The 18,782-nt window shown below is 41.1% G+C and overlaps 2 protein-coding genes across 8 annotated transcripts in view; both read right to left on the bottom strand.

The window, feature by feature from the left end:
* LOC135548245 (neuroplastin-like) overlaps positions 1–7,927 on the bottom strand; it is a 73,119-nt gene extending 65,192 nt beyond the window's left edge. For 3 of the 7 annotated variants that reach the window (XM_064977645.1, XM_064977636.1, XM_064977689.1), the window contains exon 1: positions 7,524–7,926. In XM_064977645.1, coding sequence (XP_064833717.1) covers positions 7,524–7,599 — 76 coding nt within the window. In that variant the 5' untranslated portion in view covers positions 7,600–7,926. Of the gene's footprint in view, positions 1–7,523 lie in introns of all 7 variants that reach the window. The other 4 variants (XM_064977653.1, XM_064977672.1, XM_064977661.1 and 1 more) reach the window with 2 other exon arrangements.
* A 4,225-nt stretch (positions 7,928–12,152) lies between these two features.
* LOC135548239 (UDP-glucuronosyltransferase 2A2-like) lies at positions 12,153–16,019 on the bottom strand. The gene is made up of 2 exons (XM_064977623.1): positions 15,869–16,019; positions 12,153–14,560 (listed from the first exon to the last, which is right to left on the bottom strand). Exon 2 carries the CDS (start codon positions 14,538–14,540, stop codon positions 12,960–12,962), a length of 1,581 nt encoding a protein of 526 aa, XP_064833695.1. The 5' UTR covers positions 14,541–14,560; positions 15,869–16,019; the 3' UTR covers positions 12,153–12,959.
* Between the last annotated feature and the right edge of the window lie 2,763 nt (positions 16,020–18,782).

Raw genomic sequence — 18,782 nt, 5'->3', positions numbered from 1 at the left:
GGGGAGTTTACTAGTGGGGGGAGGTTACTGGACACCTACGCATAGCTATCAGTACTGTGTTAAAATGAGATGTGCCTAACATTTCATTATTGCAATATAACCTAGATACTTAGCGTTTTGGTTGGGCAAATAATATACTGTTCTGTATTAGTTTGTAACCAGGAGACTGTGTTTATACTGTAGGCTATAATTTTCCATTTTAGGTCAAACACTTCTAGCTATGCAGCCACTGTGTTTCCACAGCTAGAGACAGTATGTTCTGTACACAACTGAAGCCAAACACTCTTTAGTCTGGTCAACCCGGAGCAAGATGTTCCAGAGACTGAACAATACATAGGTGAGGATCATACCATACCCTGGCAGCAACAGTTAGAAGTGAGTGACAGGCAGCTGTAAATAATAAGGCAACAGGAAAAGGGTAAATGATTTGGAAATGATCCAGACTAGCCCGGCCTGATTTACACAGACCAGAGCCTACACACACCAGAACCTACACAGACCACAGCCTACACAGACCACAGCCTACACAGACCAGAGCCTACACATACCAGAACCTACACAGACCAGAGCCTACACAGACCACAGACCACACTCTACACAGACCACAGCCTACACAGACCTTGTGCCATCTTGCCTGCCACCCAGATACATGCAGAGTAATTAGTGTTTGTTTGTTTCTCCTGAAACAAATCATCCCCCATCATCACAGAGGGTAAAGCCCAGCCTGGACGCCCATCGTCTATGCTCAGGCTGCCTCCGAACTAAAGCATCCACTGAGATCAAAGAACTGGACCGGCCTCACATCCTCCACTCTTGGAGGGCAACAGAAAGTGAAGAGAACCAGGATGTTTTCATAGAAGAGAGTAGTCTGTAATGTCATTAAAGGTATACTACCACAATTACATAGGTGATGTGAATGAAATTATTCCATAATGAGGATGGATTCATATACAGCACAGACTGAATCACAAGCATCCATTAATCTCTGTTTATTCTGCGAGGCACTTCATTATGTCATATAGCATCATATAGAGTATACTGTGGTGAATAGATCCCCTCTGAGTATGTGTGGTGGCCCATCACACATGTGCCCGGCCTAGTGAGTGAGTTGGGGAGCTCTCTCCCATGAGGACTGAAAGCAGAGCACACGTCACCAGGCAGGCATGCAGTGGCTTTGAGTCAACCACCTGTAACCTGCCTCCCAGTCCCACAACACAGACAGACCGCAGCTAGATAACCCCAAGGGCCACTGCACTGGCTACGTGCAGGGCATTTATTTTTGTGCGGGCAGGGAGATATGAGCATATCTATAGTTGGATAAATACAAACAAACTCAAAGTGGAGTATATAATGAATGTTGGAATTTGATATTGAAATCACGGGCATTACAGATCCAGCTGTAGTATCAGTCTACTGTGGTGTGATGCAACATTGTCTTAGCCAGTATATCTGACTTTTGTAGGAGAGCCAACTTAGCTGGCTTCCAGCATCTGGTTAAGAGGTGTTACACTTGGCCGATTGCCCAAGATTTCACAAAGCCTCCTGCTCTGACAGTTGTAAATGAGTCACTGCTGTGGGTTGAAGGATGATGTATCTGTTTCTGAGCTGCTCTTAACACATCGATGGGTGGGCGGCTATAGATTTCTTCATTCGTTTGAACAAATCAACAATAAACCTTGATGCCTGCATGAATTAGAGTTGTGTTGTGGATAAATGGCAGTTAGCAACAACAGCTGAAATAAGAGGGAGGAGGTGACTTCTGCCATCTTACTGTGACTACTCAAGGACAGCCATTCGGGTCATAGAGGGGAGCCACTGCTTTCATGAGAGTTAAACCCCCCCCCATCCCCGGCCGAAATGGGCTTATCCCCATCAACCAGCAAACATTGCTCCCCGATTAACCCTTTCATAGGTCAAGATGACAGACAACCCGGGCCCTCTGTCACTGTGCAAACCTAGCATGGTTAAGATACCACAGGACTAGCTGACACTCATCCATGTCACCATAACAGTTTGTGACAACAACTATCAAATTAGGGGTTTTCTTTAGTGGACACACTGTGACAACACACATTGTAACCACGAAACAAATCTGGCAGAACGAATATTCTACACAACCACATAACAACATTAAGTCTCCATTTTGTTTCAAATTCCGTCTAGCGTCTTCCATTTGGTTATCATCATCAGTAGCTACAGTATGTCTGGTGTGTACTGTGTTGGAGGCTGTGGGGTGCCTGATGCTGTTGCCATCGGTGCAGTATGTATCATGTTTCACAGTGGGTTATTGTGACTCAGTGGAAGAACTGGCTTACGTCCCACAGCAGATTTTCCGGTCTCACAGATGTGTCCTTTGTTACTCAGAACATGGGCAGTGATACAGCATGGACTTACAGTTACCAAGCTACTCTGTACCTTACAGTTAGGTCAATTGAATCCCTTATTAATTGTAAGCGAGATGCCATTTTAGGTATCCTTTTAAAATGTTGCCTGGCCCTGGTTCAAGTAATTTGATAATGAAATGTGTTTAGTGATACAAGCTGGGACTGTGTCGATAAACTGTCTGTGTCTTCGAGCCACACAAACCTACTAATACTGTACTACATGAAGAAATAATGAGAGGTCGTCGCTTTCTGTCTTCTAGTAAGATAACAGACGCATTTAGAGCAGCATTGAGTTGATGCTTGACTTGGTTCACGATTCTATTGGTAACTCACATCAAAGGAATTCACATTGTGGTCTGTATTCTATGTCAACTCAAAAAGAGGATATTCTACACACAAATGTCCTGAACAATTGAACAGCTGTTATGGCTGTTCAACTGTTCATAGGGGGAGATTATCCATGGTGCATTGCCATCAGCAGCATCTTAAGGTTAGAGACAGGAGAGAACCCCTCTTCATATTCCTCATGCATAAAAGAACGAGGCCCTTTAAGAGCTTAAATGTTTCACATGCATCTAGTGAGTCTTCAGAGAGCCAAACAGCTGTGCACAGGGATGCTGCTACCCATTAAGAGTTAATGGACTCACTTTCGCAAAAGGACGTTAAAGCCACAGTTCTCTGTGCTCAGGGTGCTGTGTCTCCACTCTATAAATAGTGACTGGCAGCAGAATGGACCAATGCTATTTACAGTCCTCCAGATATCTGTTGCTGAATCTCAGCCATCTATGGTTGGTCAGGCTCCCTAAGCATATAGAGGTATAATGGCCTCAGCTCAGCTCCCTCCTCTGCTTCACACATACTGTACTGTGATTAAATCCCCTGCCCTTATAATTACACTTCTTTACACGCCATTGCCCCGAATCTGAAATATTGCTGAGGAAATCAAACGTGACATAGTGAAACCTGCCACGTTACATCACTCACACTAAATCCAGACTGTGAAATATCAATTCATTTGTTTGGAGGATGTACCCATATTTGTGCGACCAAATAGCATCAGTATACCATCCATTAAAATATGACTGTGTTTATATAACAGCCTCATAAATGTGTTTTACAGTATCTAGCTACAGAACTGTATCTCACTAGTGTCTAAAGCCCCAACATCACTTTAATAAACAGTAATAAATCAGTAGGCTAATAAAGAAAGGAGCTGTATCAGTCTTCACCAGTTACAGTGAGCCTCAGACAGACAGAGTGACAAGGTAGACCAGTCTGTCTCCCACAGCCCCCCGGGAGTCTCAGCAGAGCAGCAGAGCCCATGGTGGAGGGAGCCCTGTGTGTCGCTATGGGACCCAGGGAGAGGGCACTAACACTGGGAAAAGACTGGAATGCCTTCACTTGGGCTTTACCAAACAATAGAGGGCGTAGATCTGACTTTGTGGATGGGGACCATCAAAGCTTGTCCTCAAAGACACATAATTCATCCACCAGATCAATTAATGAATGTACACGGAGTGTACAAAACATTAGGAACACCTGCTCTTTCCATGACATAGACTGACCAGGTGAATCCAGGTGTAAGCTATAATCCCTTATTGATGTCACTGGTTATATCTATCCACTTCAATCAGTGTAGATGAAGGGAAGAAAACAGGTTAAAGAAGGATTTTTTAGCCTTGAGACATATGAGACATTACCCTAGTAAAACGGACTATTCTACCGATCCTCGACTTCGGCGATGTCATCTACAAAATTGCTTCCAACACTCTACTCAGCAAACTGGATGCAGTTTATCACAGTGCCATCCGTTTTGTCACTAAAGCACCTTATACCACCCACCACTGCGACTTGTATGCTCTAGTCGGCTGGCCCTCGCTCCATATTCGTCGCCAGACCCACTGGTTCCAGGTCATCTACAAGTCCATGCTAGGTAAAGCTCCGCCTTATCTCAGTTCCCTGGTCACGATAGCAACACCCACCAGTAGCACGCGCTCCAGTAGGTGTATCTCACTGATCATCCCTAAAGCCAACACCTCATTTGGCCGCCTTTCGTTCCAGTTTTCTGCTGCCTGTGACTGGAACGAATTGCAGAAATCGCTGAAGCTGGAGACTTTTATCTCCCTCACCAACTTCAAACATCTGCTATCTGAGCAGCTAACCGATCGCTGCAGCTGTACATAGTCTTATCGGTAAATAGCCCACCCAATTATACCTACCTCATCTCCATACTGTTTTTATTTATTTACTTTTCTGCTCTTTTGCACATCAATATCTCTACCTGTACATTACCATCTGATCATTTATCACTCCAGTGTTAATCTGCTAAATTGTAATTATTTGCCTACCTCCTCATGCCTTTTGCACACAATGTATATAGACCCTTTTTTTTCTTTTTTTTCTCTACTGTGTTATTGACTTGTTTATTGTTTACTCAATGTGTAACTCTGTGTTGTCTGTTCACACTGCTATGCTTTATCTTGGCCAGGTCGCAGTTGCAAATGAGAACTTGTTGTCAACTAGCCTACCTGGTTAAATAAAGGTTAAATAAAAAAAATATATATATTTTTTTTAAATGGATTGTGTATGTGTGCCATTCAGAGGATATTTAAGTGCCTTTGAACGGAGTATGGTAGTAGTAGGTGCCAGGTGCACCGGTTTGACTGTCCAATAACTGCAACGCTACTAGGATTTTTACGCTCAATAATTTCTTGTGTGTATCAAGAATGGTCCACCACCCAAAGGGCATCCAGCCAACTTGACACAACTGTGGGAAGCATTGGAGTCAACAATGCTTGGTGTCAACAAGGGCCAGCATCCCTGTAGAACACTTTTGACACGTTTGACACCGTCAGTCCATGTCCTGACGGACTGAGGGCAAAAAGGGGTGCAACTTCATATTAGGAAGGCATTCCTAATGTTTTGTACACTCATTGTACACTAGCAGTAAGCAGGGTTGGTGGCAATTCCATTTCAACAAAGTCAATTCAAGAATCAAACTGAAATGCAAATGTTTTTCTCATAGAGAATCATAAAGTAGAATTGGAATTTCAGTTTACTTCCTAAATTGACTGAATTTAAATGGGATTGACATCAACCCTGGTAGTGAGAATAGTAGAAAACTTGAACATAAAAGAGAGCCGCACACTCTAGGAGCTCAGATGCAAAAATGTAATTACCAACGTTTCGACAGCCAAGCTGTCATCAGGGTATAAGGTACCCTATACCCTGATGAAGACATCTTGGCTGTCGAAACGTTGGTAATTACATTTTTGCATCTGAGCTCCTAGAGTGTGCGGCTCTCTTTTATTTTCAAGTTTTCTACTCCACTCGCCTAAATAGGTGTGTGTTTCTTTTTCTTCTAGTGAGAATAGTTTAGCCAATGATTGATTTCTCTATTCTGCTTTGAGTGACTATTGCTGTACAACTTCATATTACAATCTTTCAGTGTTTACAGTGCTAACAGTCCTTTAGCAAATGCTCTTATCCAGAGCGACTTCAAATAGCTAGGTGAAACAACAACATATCACAATCGTAGCAAGTAGATTTTCCCTCAACAAAGTAGTTATCAGCAAAGTCAGTTCTAGCAGTAATAGACTGGTGCATTTTTATTTGTTTTCTATAGGCCTATAACACAATCCAAAATTGCAACTTTCGTTATTTAAACAATTTTTGTCATAAAATGTAACAATAGCTCAGCTCTGAGAACATGCATTAGCCTGTGTTTTGTGTAGAGGCTGCCTCTGATTGGTGTGCCCCCTCTGGGTGACAGAAGTGATTCACTGGGATTGGCCATCCATCAGGATCATGTCCAGGAAAGCAACCCTTAACACGCAACGATGAGAAGGCTCAGGCATCCTTCATGTCAAGCAAATTATGCTTCCCTCAATGCTGCCCCTTGTGAATGACTGTGTGTTCATCAAAGACTGAAAGAAATAAACTTGGATGGCCCATGGAGAGACAATTGAAATCAATAAAATGTGGAAAGTAATTGGTCATAATCATTTGAAAGGTTATTCATCATATTGTGGAATAAGATATTATAACCTTCAAACATGTAGGCTACAGACAGATAATCTAAATGTGTTTTGTTGGAAGTTGTGTATATGTGTTGAGGTTATCAACACTCTGCTTTGAGCCAGCAGTGATTATGTAATAGAATCTCAACTCCACTAACACACACTAATGGGCCTAATATTTCCAGGAAACCAAAGATGCTGTTTACTATAATGCCGATTGTATTTGGGGGGCAGAAAACGTGTCATGACCTTTCCAAATATCAACACTGTCACTAAGAATGATATCAATGACAATGTCTGCCTGTTAATTCACATGAGATGTAGGAATGACACACACACACACACATTCATATAAAGTGTAACATTGACCTCTTTAATTATGAAAGCCCGATGATTTGTTTGTTGTGTTTTAGCCAGAGAGAGACTATGGGCTTAACAGTCCTGAGTCGTGCAGACTGTTTGGCAGGTTCTTCAACAGTCATCTATCTCCATTACGCTAGGAATGCATTAAGCTGCTCTTCTTCACAACATAACAAACAATACGTACATCCCAAATACTAAATATGCTACAATCAAAGCATGTCAACAATCTGCATTCAGTCATCTATTTATCAATGAAGACAAATAATTCCCGGAGACTAAGAAATTCCAATGTGTCCATCAAATAATAATAATATAATACTAACTCCAAACAGAACGAAATATCTAATAGAGCTTATATTAGGAAATTCCAAGCAAACACAACTATGCTCTGGTTTGCTGTAAGATATGTATGCTCTGGTTTGCAATAGCATATTTATCTAGTTTCAATCCATTTCCATACACTATAAAATTGAGAATCGTGTGCGTAGGGAAATGGTCGTAAAAAAATTGAGCACCCTAAATACTGTGAACAGAGTTATGTAAACGAGTTTGTTCCAAATAAACACTATATTGCGATGCGTAAATGCGCCCATGGACCTCATATTTGACATTATGTCAAATGACAGACGCCCCCTTCATCAAATCTTAATCAAAAGCATATTCGAGTCACAATAGGCTCCTCATTGGAATAATTAGCAAGACACTGTCTGACTGCGATTGTGTACAATCCCGGGCATGGGCACATCTTCATTCTTACCGTTTTGAGCCGAGACGTAATGCAGCATCAAGTTTCCAAAAAGGACCACAGCCAACATTACTGCATTGGGCTGCATTCTTGGAGTTCGATGAGAGGACCAGGCAGGGACGAGATAAAGCGATTGTGGGAGATGAGATATTGATCGCGGGAATTAGAGATCTGGTCTAAAGGTGCATAGCAGAGTGGATGCGGAGTTCTTTAGAATGATCTACGAAGGCTATAAAGGTAAAGTCCTCCGGAAAATAACGAAATGAAGGCAGCAAGGAATGGTCCAGGACAGGCCGATAGCTCCGTCAGGGACACTGATGTAGTAGGGCCATAAACGGAGCCTCCTTCATCGGATTGCGGAATAGGTCTTTCGATGTCAGTGAGAGCGTCCACCGTTGTAGTTCTGAAGGATCAGAGATGCGCAGACCGATGCGCATTGGCGCTCATGGAAACGAGGACCTTTAGTGCCCAAAATAAAGGTGTACATTTTTACAAACAATCATTCCGAATATGCATGAATTATTGCATACATCAATTTGATTTCCATTGCACATTTATTAAGTCAATCGTCTTTATTGACAGACAGTGATGTGGATTATTAGCATCGAAACGTGGCGCAGGAAAGCTTGATCCAAGATGCACATCCACAAACGCGGGCAACCACAAACGCTCGCGCGCAAACACACACGCACACAGAGAGAAAGAAAGTGGCCACTTCAGGTGGTTTATCTCAAAGTAGACCTCTTGACCAATGACAATTATAGAGACACTGATAATTGCTATAATCGCAAGGAATTCAGGTAAATCATCAATCCGCCACCTGCCTGAGGGTAAGTAATTATAGGCTGTGGTTTAATCTTCGCAAATGCCATGCGCCGTCATAATACTGTAAATACATAGGAAACAGGTCACTGGGTGGTAACAACCCTGCCATGAACCACACATATCAGCTAATTTCACTGGAAGACATAACCCGGGATACAGTGACTCCAGGTTACTGGACTGGACTGGACTGTGTATCAATCAGACTGACCCTAACTAACATGGCCTCCCATTAATCCCTGTATTCTAGATCTGTGCAGTGGTGTTACATGGGCGACATCTGGTGGTTCATTATAGAAGCCAGAATTCAACTGAATCATACTGGGTAAATTGTGTTGTGTGAACATTAGCAGTGGGGAAATCAATATACGTAATGGGTATATATTCATGTTTTTTGGAAACAAGTGGAAAACACACTATACTAAATGAAAGGCCAGACTATGGCAACCCATTCAGTCAGTGTGTATACAGTACACATGCGCTGTTTAAGTAGTACTGTCCATATACTGATTCTGTGGCTAAATGTATCTGAGAAATTGATTCCAAAGTTGCTACCAACTTCTGCCGCACTACAGTATCCACCGGCCATTGCACTGTGAGTATTTGTGTGCTAGAGGAAGTATTGTAAATGGCTGGTCTTCTCACCCAATAGCAGAACAAACGGGACTTCCCTCCACTTTACTCTCCTCCCTCTAGTTTATCTGTGGAAGAGTGCATTTAAAATCTAACTCCACCTGAAACGCCCTGCCAGCCAATCAGCTGGGGAAAGGTCAGTGACGATGACACACCCTCCTTTGTTCAAAACCAATGAGAGTAGAAGTGTGGCATTTTGTCAGAGGGAAAAACGTACCCCTAGAACTGTTAATCACGCATCACTTAACTGTTGCCAATGTGTTCACAACGGTACACCCTCTGTTGGGATTTTTACCTCTACTACTCTCATTTCTTGGTCTATTTAGTATGGAAAGTAGACAACAATGGCTTACCAGACTGAAAAATGAACTTAGCAACAGTCCTCTGGTCTCAAATGTGGCTTTTGGATTTATCCTCATGGGACTAGAGAAGCTGGTGGAGCTGGAGTTTGAGTGTCCTTGCAATCCTAAATGGAACGGACTGTTTTCATCTGCCTTCTTCATCATTCCTGCTGTCATGGCCTTCACGTTGATGGTGATCATTCAAGGATGCAGGTGCGATACGTGGTGCCGGAAGACTGTGTCTTTTTCCAGTTTTGTTCCTGCAATCGTGTGGCTGATCTTGTTGTTCCTCGATGGTCAGTACTTTGCTTGTGCAATGACAGACTGGAAGGGCAGATTTGTCATAGTTGATAAAGCAGCACCGCAGAAATGGTGTGAGCCAACTAGTGAGGGAGATGTCACACCGCAAGAACTAATGCTCCGCTCGCAGCAGCTATTTGTTGTGTCTCAAGTGAGTTTCATTTCATGCATATCACTACATTGTTACATGCATATGTTTCATTATATGAGGTGGAATGAGGAGCTAGGGGCCATATGTATCAAGAGATTCAGTGAGGGAGTGCTGATCTAGAATCAGGTACCCTCGTCCATGTAATCTTATTCATTAAGATCTAAAGGGCTAAACTGATCCTAAGTCAGCACTCCTACTCGGAAACACTTGATACATATGGCCCCTAGCTCTTCATGTTACTGCACAGCTCTTACCTGTTACAAAGCCCTCTACTTATGTGGGGTGATGGAGTTGTGTGGTATCAATGACATAGATGCCCAGTCTATGCATTGCAGTCACATTTAGGATGTTATTCACCTTATTCAATCTTTATTTCTGCCCCCTGATGTATCAGGTTCTAGGTATATTTCTTCTCATAATCATCTGTGTGGGACTCATAGTGTATGTGATCAGAGAGAGCTGCCAGCAGGAGTCTGAGATGCAGGATGCAGACGTAGCGGAGCTCACCGTGCTCAGGATGAGCTCTCTGAGAACCAGGACGACGTGAGAGGACAGCCCCCACGTTTGAAATGACTCTTTTTCTATTTGTAAATAAGGATTTTGGGGGTGATTTCTTTTACCATTTTTTGGATTTAACTTTTGCATTTTCAATGGCACAATCATTCAGAGAGGGATTTCATTTCATGAAACTAATGAAAGAAAAGCCCATATATGGTTGCATGCTGCACCCATGGAATGTACATGAGAGCAATATACGTGTAAACCATGAACATACGTCTTTACCATGTGCAGACTTTTCTTTCATTATCATCAACCGCATTTGGCCCAGCAACAGTGGGAAAAATTGGGACGTGCATACCACTACACACTCTCATGACCTGCCTTCAATGAAATATATGTTTATACAGTCATGTAGACAATCCGATTCTAACTGGTTGAGCCAGTTTTAATTTGTTGCTTCATGATGTCAGTACCTCATGTATATTTCCTACATAGACATATATTTTGACTCATTTCAGACACAGTTCTAGGTCATATAGTATGTATAGTACCAGTCAAAAGTTTGGACACACCTACTCATTCCAGGGTTTTTCTTAATTTTACTATTTTCTACATTGTAAAATCATAGTGAAGATATCAAAACTATGAAGTAACACATATGGAATCATGTCGTTTCCAGAAAGTGTTAAACATATTTTTATATATATATATTAAATTTGAGATTCTTCAAAGTAGCGACCCTTTGCCTTTATGACAGCTTTGCACAATCTTGCATTCTCTCAACCAGCATCATGAGCTAGTCACCTGAAATACATTTCAATGAACAGGTGTTCCTTGTTAAAAGTTCATTTGTGGAATTTCTTTCCTTAATGCGTTTGAGCCAATCAGTTGTGTTGTGACAAGATAGGGGTGGTATACAGCAGATAGCCCTATTTGGTAAAAGATCAAGACCATATTACGGCAAGAATAGCTCAAAAAGGCAAATAGAAAGGACAGTCCATCATTACTTTAAGACATGAAGGTCAGTCAATCAGGAACATCTCAAGAGCTTTGAAAGTTTCTTCAAGTGCAGTCACAAAAATCATCAAGCGCTATGATAAAACTGTCTCTCACGAGGACTGCCACAGGAAAGGAAGACCCAGAGTTACCTCTGCTGCAGAGGATAAGTTCATTAGACTTACCAGCATCAGAAATTGCAGCCCAAATAAATTCTTCACAAAGTTCAAGTAACAGACACATCTCAACATCAACTGTTGATGTTGGAAATCTGTCCTTTGGTCTGATGAGTCCAAATTTTCGATTTTTGGTTCCAACCACCATGTCTTAGTGAGACGCAGAGTAGGTGAATGGATGATCTCCACATGTGTAGTTCACACCGTAAGGCATGGAGGAAGAGGTGTGATGGTGCTTTGCTGGTGACACTGTCTCCGATTTATTTAGAATTGAAGGCACACTTAACCATTATGGCTATCACAGCATTTTGCAGCGATACGCCATCCCATCTTGTTTGCGCTTAGTGGGACTATCATTTGTTTTTCAACAGGACAATGACCCAACACACCTCCAGGCTGTGTAAGGGCTATTTGACCAAGAAGAAGAGTGATGGAGTGCTGCATCAGATGACCTGGCCTCCACAATCACCCGACCTCAAACCATTTAAGATGGTTTGGGATGAGTTGAACCGCAGAGTGAAAGAAAAGCAGCCAACAATTGCTTAGCATATGTGGGAACTCCTTCAAGACTGTTGGAAAAGCATTCCATATATATATATATATATATATATATATATATATACATAAAAAAATGTTTAACACTTTCTGGTAACAACATGATTCCATATGTGTTATTTCATAGTTTTGATGTCTTCACTATTATTCTACAATGTAGAAAATAGTAAAAAATAAAAAAAATGGGTAAGTGTGTCTAAACATTTGACTGGCCCAGTATCTGAGCTGGGCTGGGCTGGGCTAGGTTGCACTTCAATACATATGGTGCCCATTGTGACCATCTGCAGGTATGCAATAAAGGATTGGTCTTTACCCTGTCTGGGAGGAGTACCTCTCTTGACTGGCCTTCTCATTCTATTGTGAGGCCCATCCCATCACTCCCAGACCACTGACTCCCAGGCCCAATCCTAGGCCCAGCTAAACTACATACAATAGTTGACATTATTCAGAGAAAAAATATATATCTCATACTAAGCAGAATATGCACATGTAGCACTGTCGAAAGGGAGTGATGTTATGTGTCGTCTCATGTGTAGCACTGGATATTAGGTTTAACCAGGGACAAATTAAAATGTAACAACTGCTCATACTCACAGTCTCTCTGTACAATGCATTTTTTTTATTAAATAAATGATTTATTTAATGAAAAAAAGCTCAGGCTTTTGTACAGTGATGTATCACGTACAGAATACAATATTATTGCTTTGCCTGACTATCAAAACAGAAGTTATGCCATCATTTATATGATGAAATATAATACATATGAAATGTTTTTGGCTGCAGATGTAATAAAACAACGCTAATATCCATCACTGTCAAGTAGGCAACTATCCATTATGCTAACAAGTGGTATCAATCTCTCTTGCCAGTAAATAATGTATTTACATTTTTGCTTTCTCAATGAAACATGTACTGTATTTGTCATTGGTGTTTTGCTATTCAAGCCAATACACAATGGCCTTCTCAAATAATTTCATTCATGTTTCATTTTTAGTCTACTACACATCCTGAAGCATAAACACCTGATGATTGCAACAGTAGTCAGCATAATAAGTAGCACAACAGCCAGTAAAAACACCATTACATCTACAGAGTGGTAGGAGTACCAGGGCATTCTGTAGGACTCTGTACGCAGGTGAGCAGCACCTTTGTGTCTCATGACAAACTCAATCCAGAAGAGGGCAGTGTCCAGGGGTTCCATTGGCACGTCCCGGTGTAGCCTGGAGAGTCTCTGCATGTTCATCCTGTAGGACGGCTCATTCAGAACTTCCTGTAAGGCCTGGAGGAAGATATCCCTGCTTATTGTAAAAATATCCAGGATCTTCGCTGCTCCTCTGGCTTTCATTTTGTGAAGATTGTCAGGTTGATCAAAAATCAGTGGTAAGCCTACTATTGGAACACCGTGGTAGATAGCCTCTTGAACCCCATTTGTTCCTCCATGAGCTACAAACAGCCTTGTCTTAGGGTGTCCTAACAGATCATTCTGAGGCATCCAGTCAACTAGTAAGGTGTTGTTGCCCAGAGTAGCTGGCCTGTCTCCTTTGTGTCTCCAGATTACCTTCTGAGGCAGTTGGGAAAAAGCAGCAGCCAATTCATCAGTTAAATCACGAGGAAGCTGTGCAACTAAGGTTCCCAAAGACATGATAATGACTCCATGTTCCCCTGAACTAAGAACAAACTCCTCCAGGTCTTGGGGAAGAGGCTTGGCAGGTTTACACTGAAACCCTCCCATATAGATAACATTAGGCATGGTGGGACGAGGGAACTCAAACACAAAGTCAACTCTCATGAGCCATAAATCAGCAGCTTGAAACAATGAGAAGTAGTCGACCTCAGGACCAAAGTACTGACTAACCAAGGCAGTGTATTGTGGACTAATAGCATGTGCAATCTGAGCAGCGCTCATTCCATAAATCAGTACATTTTTTACTTTCTCAAGAAAAGTCATTTTGTCCGTTAACTCTGCTCCTACCATAGGAACATATGAAAGAGGAGAGGGAGCTATAGCAAAATGACCTTCACCGTGAATGGTCCATCTGACATTAAAAACAACGGGTAAACTAAGGTAGTGTGCCAGTATAACTCCCCCTGCCATTGCAGGATCAGTCAGAACCAAGTCGTACTTTGCATCCTGGAGAGATTTCATCAGCTCTTTATTCTCAAATATGTATGTAAGCATTTCACAAGTCTTTTCATGCATCTCTCCGGCTTTCACCGTGAGCTCCATTTCCAGTTTAAAACGAGCCCATGCACCCTTTCCCTCTCTCTGGATCTCCAGAAGTCTACCCACAAACACTGTGGCAAACTCCTCATCAAATCCACCTGGAATATCAATTGGGATTGAACTGTAGTGAGGGGAGGTTTCCTTGATGTACCAGCTGTCTGATGGCCGTACTACTGACACACTGTGGCCTCTTGAATGCAGCGCTTCAATAATGATATTCATGTTGATCCAATGGCTGCCTTCCACTGGAAACACCAGGACTTTCCCACCATGAACAGTAGGTGGCCATAAGACCAGGAGTGTGATTAAGACTAATATAAACTGATGCATCTCGTATCCTTTCAGAAGACCTGGGAAAGATGTAATGTATTTTTAAAATTAGAATGACAAGACAACATTGAATATTCCTGAGTAGCCTAGTTACAGTTTTGACTTAAATAAGCTTGAAAATCTATAGCAAGATTTGAAAATGGCTGACTAGTAATGATCAACAATCAACTTGACAGAGCTTGAAGAATTAAACAAATACTTCTGAAAGTATTCATACCTCTTGACTTATTCTACATTTTGTTGTGTTACAGCCTAAATTCAAAATTGATTAAATATATTTTTTTCTCTCACCCATCGACACACAATAACCCATAATGACAAGGTGAAGACATGTTTTTAGAAATTAATTTTAAAAAATCTATACAGAAAATGTCATTTACATGAGAACTCCGTTCGGTTTATTTTTTTATCCTGAAAAACTCCCCAGTCCTTAACGATACCAACCACCACTACGCTTGAAAATAGAGAGTGGTACTCAATCATGTGTTTGTATTTTCACTTTGTCAATTAGGTTAGTATTGTGGAGTAACTACAATGTTGTTGATCTATCCTCAGTTTTCTCCTATCACCGCCATCAAGCCCTGAGCGGTTTCCTTCCTCTCCGGCAACTGAGTAGGAAGGACGCCTGTATCTTTCTAGTGACTGGGCGTATTGATACACCATCCAAAGTGTAATTGATAACTTCACCATGCTCAAAGGGATATTCAATGTCAGCTTTTTTTATTTGTACCCATCAACCAATAGGTGTCTTTCTTTACGAGGTATTGGAAAACCTCCATGGTCTTTGTCGTTGAATCTGTGTTTGAAATTTACTGCTCGACTGAGGGACCTTACAGATAATTGTATGTGTGAGGTACAGAGATTAGTCATAAAAAAAGTCCTGTTAAACACTATTATTGCACACAGAGTGAGTCCATGCAACTTATGTAACTTGTTATCCACATTTTCTGAACTTATTTAGGCTTACCATAACAAAGGGGTTGAATATTTATTGACTCAAGGCATTTCAGGTTTTAATTTGTAATTCATTTGGAAAAAATGTAAAAACATAATTCCATTTTGACATTATGGGGTATTATGTGTAGGCCAGTGACAAAAACAGTCTATTTAAATAATTCAGGCTGTAACACAACAAAATGTGGAAAAAGTGAAGGCACTATATGTAGGTACTGGTATATACAGTAAGTTATACAGTAGAATGGAACTATTTCAAGGCAGATTTAATAATTTGACCACAGTAGTAGTACAGTAGCATAAAATATGAATACATTTACCAAGGTAATTAGCTTGTTGTTGCTTTTTCTAGTGTATCAATACTGTAGATTTACCTTGATAATCAGTGTTTCAACTTCCTGGTCGCAAAGATGTATAAATCCACATCCAGAATAGTTATCGTCTCCACAAATATCCACTCAGTAGAACAGTCAATGTCAATTGGCAAAAGAGAAACACAGAAGTCTGAATAAAGCCTTCCCCTTCCGACACCAAGGATGAAACCGTATAACTTAGATTTATAGCCCACAGCCAGATTTATGAGTGTATATCATTTACGACACCACATGACACCTTCACTATACAATGTCACATCCTCATGAAGGGAAATCCAAGGTACAGATTTTGATCAATCAATGAATACACTAATAATAATCAATTCAGTTCATTCACAACCCTAAAGTGGTTTGGCATACATCCAAATGTAAAGGCTCAGATGGATTATACAGTACACACAGTTGAAGTTGGAAGTTTACATACACTTAGGTTGGAGTCATTAAAACTCAAACCACTCCACAAATGTCTTGTTAACAAACTATAGTTTTGGCAAGTCGGTTAGGACATCTACTTTGTGCATGACACAATTAATTTTTCCAACAATTGTTGACAGACAGATTATTTAACTTATAATTCACTGTATCACAATTCCAGTGGGTAAGAAGTTGGCATACACTAAGTTGACTGTGCCTGTAAACAGCCTGGAAAAATCCAGAAAATGATGTCATGGCTTTAGAAGCTTCTGATAATTTGAGTCAATTGAAGGAGTACCTGTGGATGTATTTCAAGGCCTACCTTCAAACTCAGTGACTCTTTGCTTGACATCATGGGAAAATCAAAAGAAATCAGCCAAGACCTCAGAAAAACATTGTAGACCTCCACAAGTCTGGTTCATCCTTGGGAGCAATTTCCAAACGCCTGAAGGTACCACGTTCATCTGTATAATCACTAGTACGCAAGTATAAACACCATGGGACCACACAGCCGTCATACCGCTCAGGATGGAGACGCATTCTGTCTCCTAGAGATGAACTTACTTTGGTGCGAAAAGTGCAAATCAATCCCAGAACAACAGCAAAGGACCTTGTGAAGATGCTGTAGGAAATGGGTACAAAAGTATCTATATCCACAGTAAAAAGAGTCCTATATCGACATAACCTGAAAGGCCGCTCAGCAAGAAAGAAGTTACTGCTCCAAAACCGCCATAAAAAAGCCAGACTATGGTTTGCAACTACACATGGGGACAAAGATTGTACTTTTTGGAGAAATGTTCTTTGGTCTGATGAAACAAAAATAGAACTGTTTGGCCATAATGACCATTGTTATGTTTGGAGGAGAAAGGGGGAGGTTTCTAAGCTGAAGAACACCATCCCAACCGTGAAGCACGGGAGTGGCAGCATCATGTTGTGGGGGTGCTTTGCTGCAGGTGTAAAAGTATTGCTTCCGTTCCTCTCCTCGCCCCTACCTGGGCTCGAACCAGGGACCCTCTGTACACTGACAACAGTCACCCTCGAAGCATCGTAACCCATTGCTCAACAAAAGCCGCAAGGGGAACAACTACTTCAAGGTCTCAGAGTGAGTGACGTCACCGATTGAAACACTATTAGCGCGCACCACCGCTAACTAGCTAGCCATTTCACATCGGTTACACAGGAGGGACTGGTGCACTTCACAAAATAGATGGCATCATTAGGAAGCAAAAGTATGTGGATATATTGAAACATCTCAAGACATCAGTCAGGAAGATAAAGCTTGGTCGCAAATGGGTCTTCCAAATGGACAATGACCCCAAGCATACTTCCAAAGTTGTTGCAAAATGGCTTAAGGAAAACAAAGTTAAGGTATTGGAGTGGCCATCACAAATCCCTGACCTCAATCCTATAGAAATTTGTGGGCAGAACTGAAAAGGTGTGTGCGAGCAAGGAGGAGGCCTTACAAACCAGACTCAGTTACACCAGCTCTGTCAGGAGGAACAGGCCAAACTTCACCCAACTTATTTTGGGAAGCTTGTGTAAGGCTCCCCAAAATGTTTGACCCAAGTTACACAATTTAAAGGCAAATTTACCACATACTAATTGAGTGTATGTAAACTTCTGACCCACTGGGAATGTGATGAAAGAAATAAAGCTGAAAGAAATCATTCTACACTATTATTCTGACATATCACATTCTTAAAATAAAATAGTGATCCTAACTCACCTAAGACAGGGAATTTTTACTAGGATTAAATGTCAGGAATTGTTTAAATGTATTTGGCTAAGATATATGTAAACTTCCGACTTCAACTATATTACCCTTCATTGCTTTTATACAATCTGACAAGTTGATATTTCCCTAAGTGTATACCATGCTCTGATGTACTGTTTACTCTGACAGGGAAAATGAGAGCATACTGTAGTCATTTTATGGCAGTCCATGTTTCTAACATATTCATGGGTTGGACTTTCACACTTGTACCCACTAAAACCTCATTTCTTTATTGCATACTTCATCTTGTAAAGATAATGGAGTAGCACAAAAGCCACTAGAAAATTGTGCCTGGTCAAGTTACTTTGGCTGGGCAGTAAACTGCACACACCCGTGTATGACAAATACAAAAAGAGGGTAAAGGCTGGGATATCAATTACATGGTAAACATGAATGAAAAAAAGTCAGCTAAATTATGCTATGTCTGAGGAGGATTTTAATTATGCATTACTCAGTGGCGACCTGTCATTCAGGGCAGGTGGGGCAGAGCCCCCACCTGTTTAGCTAACAAAAAATAAATACAGCACCAGTCAAAAGTTTGGACACATCTACTCATTCCAGGGTTTTTATTTATTTATTATGTAGAATAATAGTGAAGACCTCAAAACTTTGAAATAACACATTTGGAATCATGTAGTAACCAAATAAGGGTTAAACAAATCAAAATATATTTTATATTTGAGATTCTTCAATGTAGCCACCCTTTGCCTTGATGACAGCTTCACA

This window comes from Oncorhynchus masou, chromosome 1, assembly GCF_036934945.1.
Source record: "Oncorhynchus masou masou isolate Uvic2021 chromosome 1, UVic_Omas_1.1, whole genome shotgun sequence".
In the NCBI taxonomy this organism is placed as follows: Eukaryota; Metazoa; Chordata; class Actinopteri; order Salmoniformes; family Salmonidae; genus Oncorhynchus; species Oncorhynchus masou.
This window is presented reverse-complemented; position numbering and strand designations above follow the sequence as displayed.

What these genes read in the sequence shown, in the direction of transcription:
- LOC135548239 (XM_064977623.1), bottom strand. Translation starts at nt 14,540, where the DNA reads ATGCATCAGTTTATATTAGTCTTAATCACACTCCTGGTCTTATGGCCA.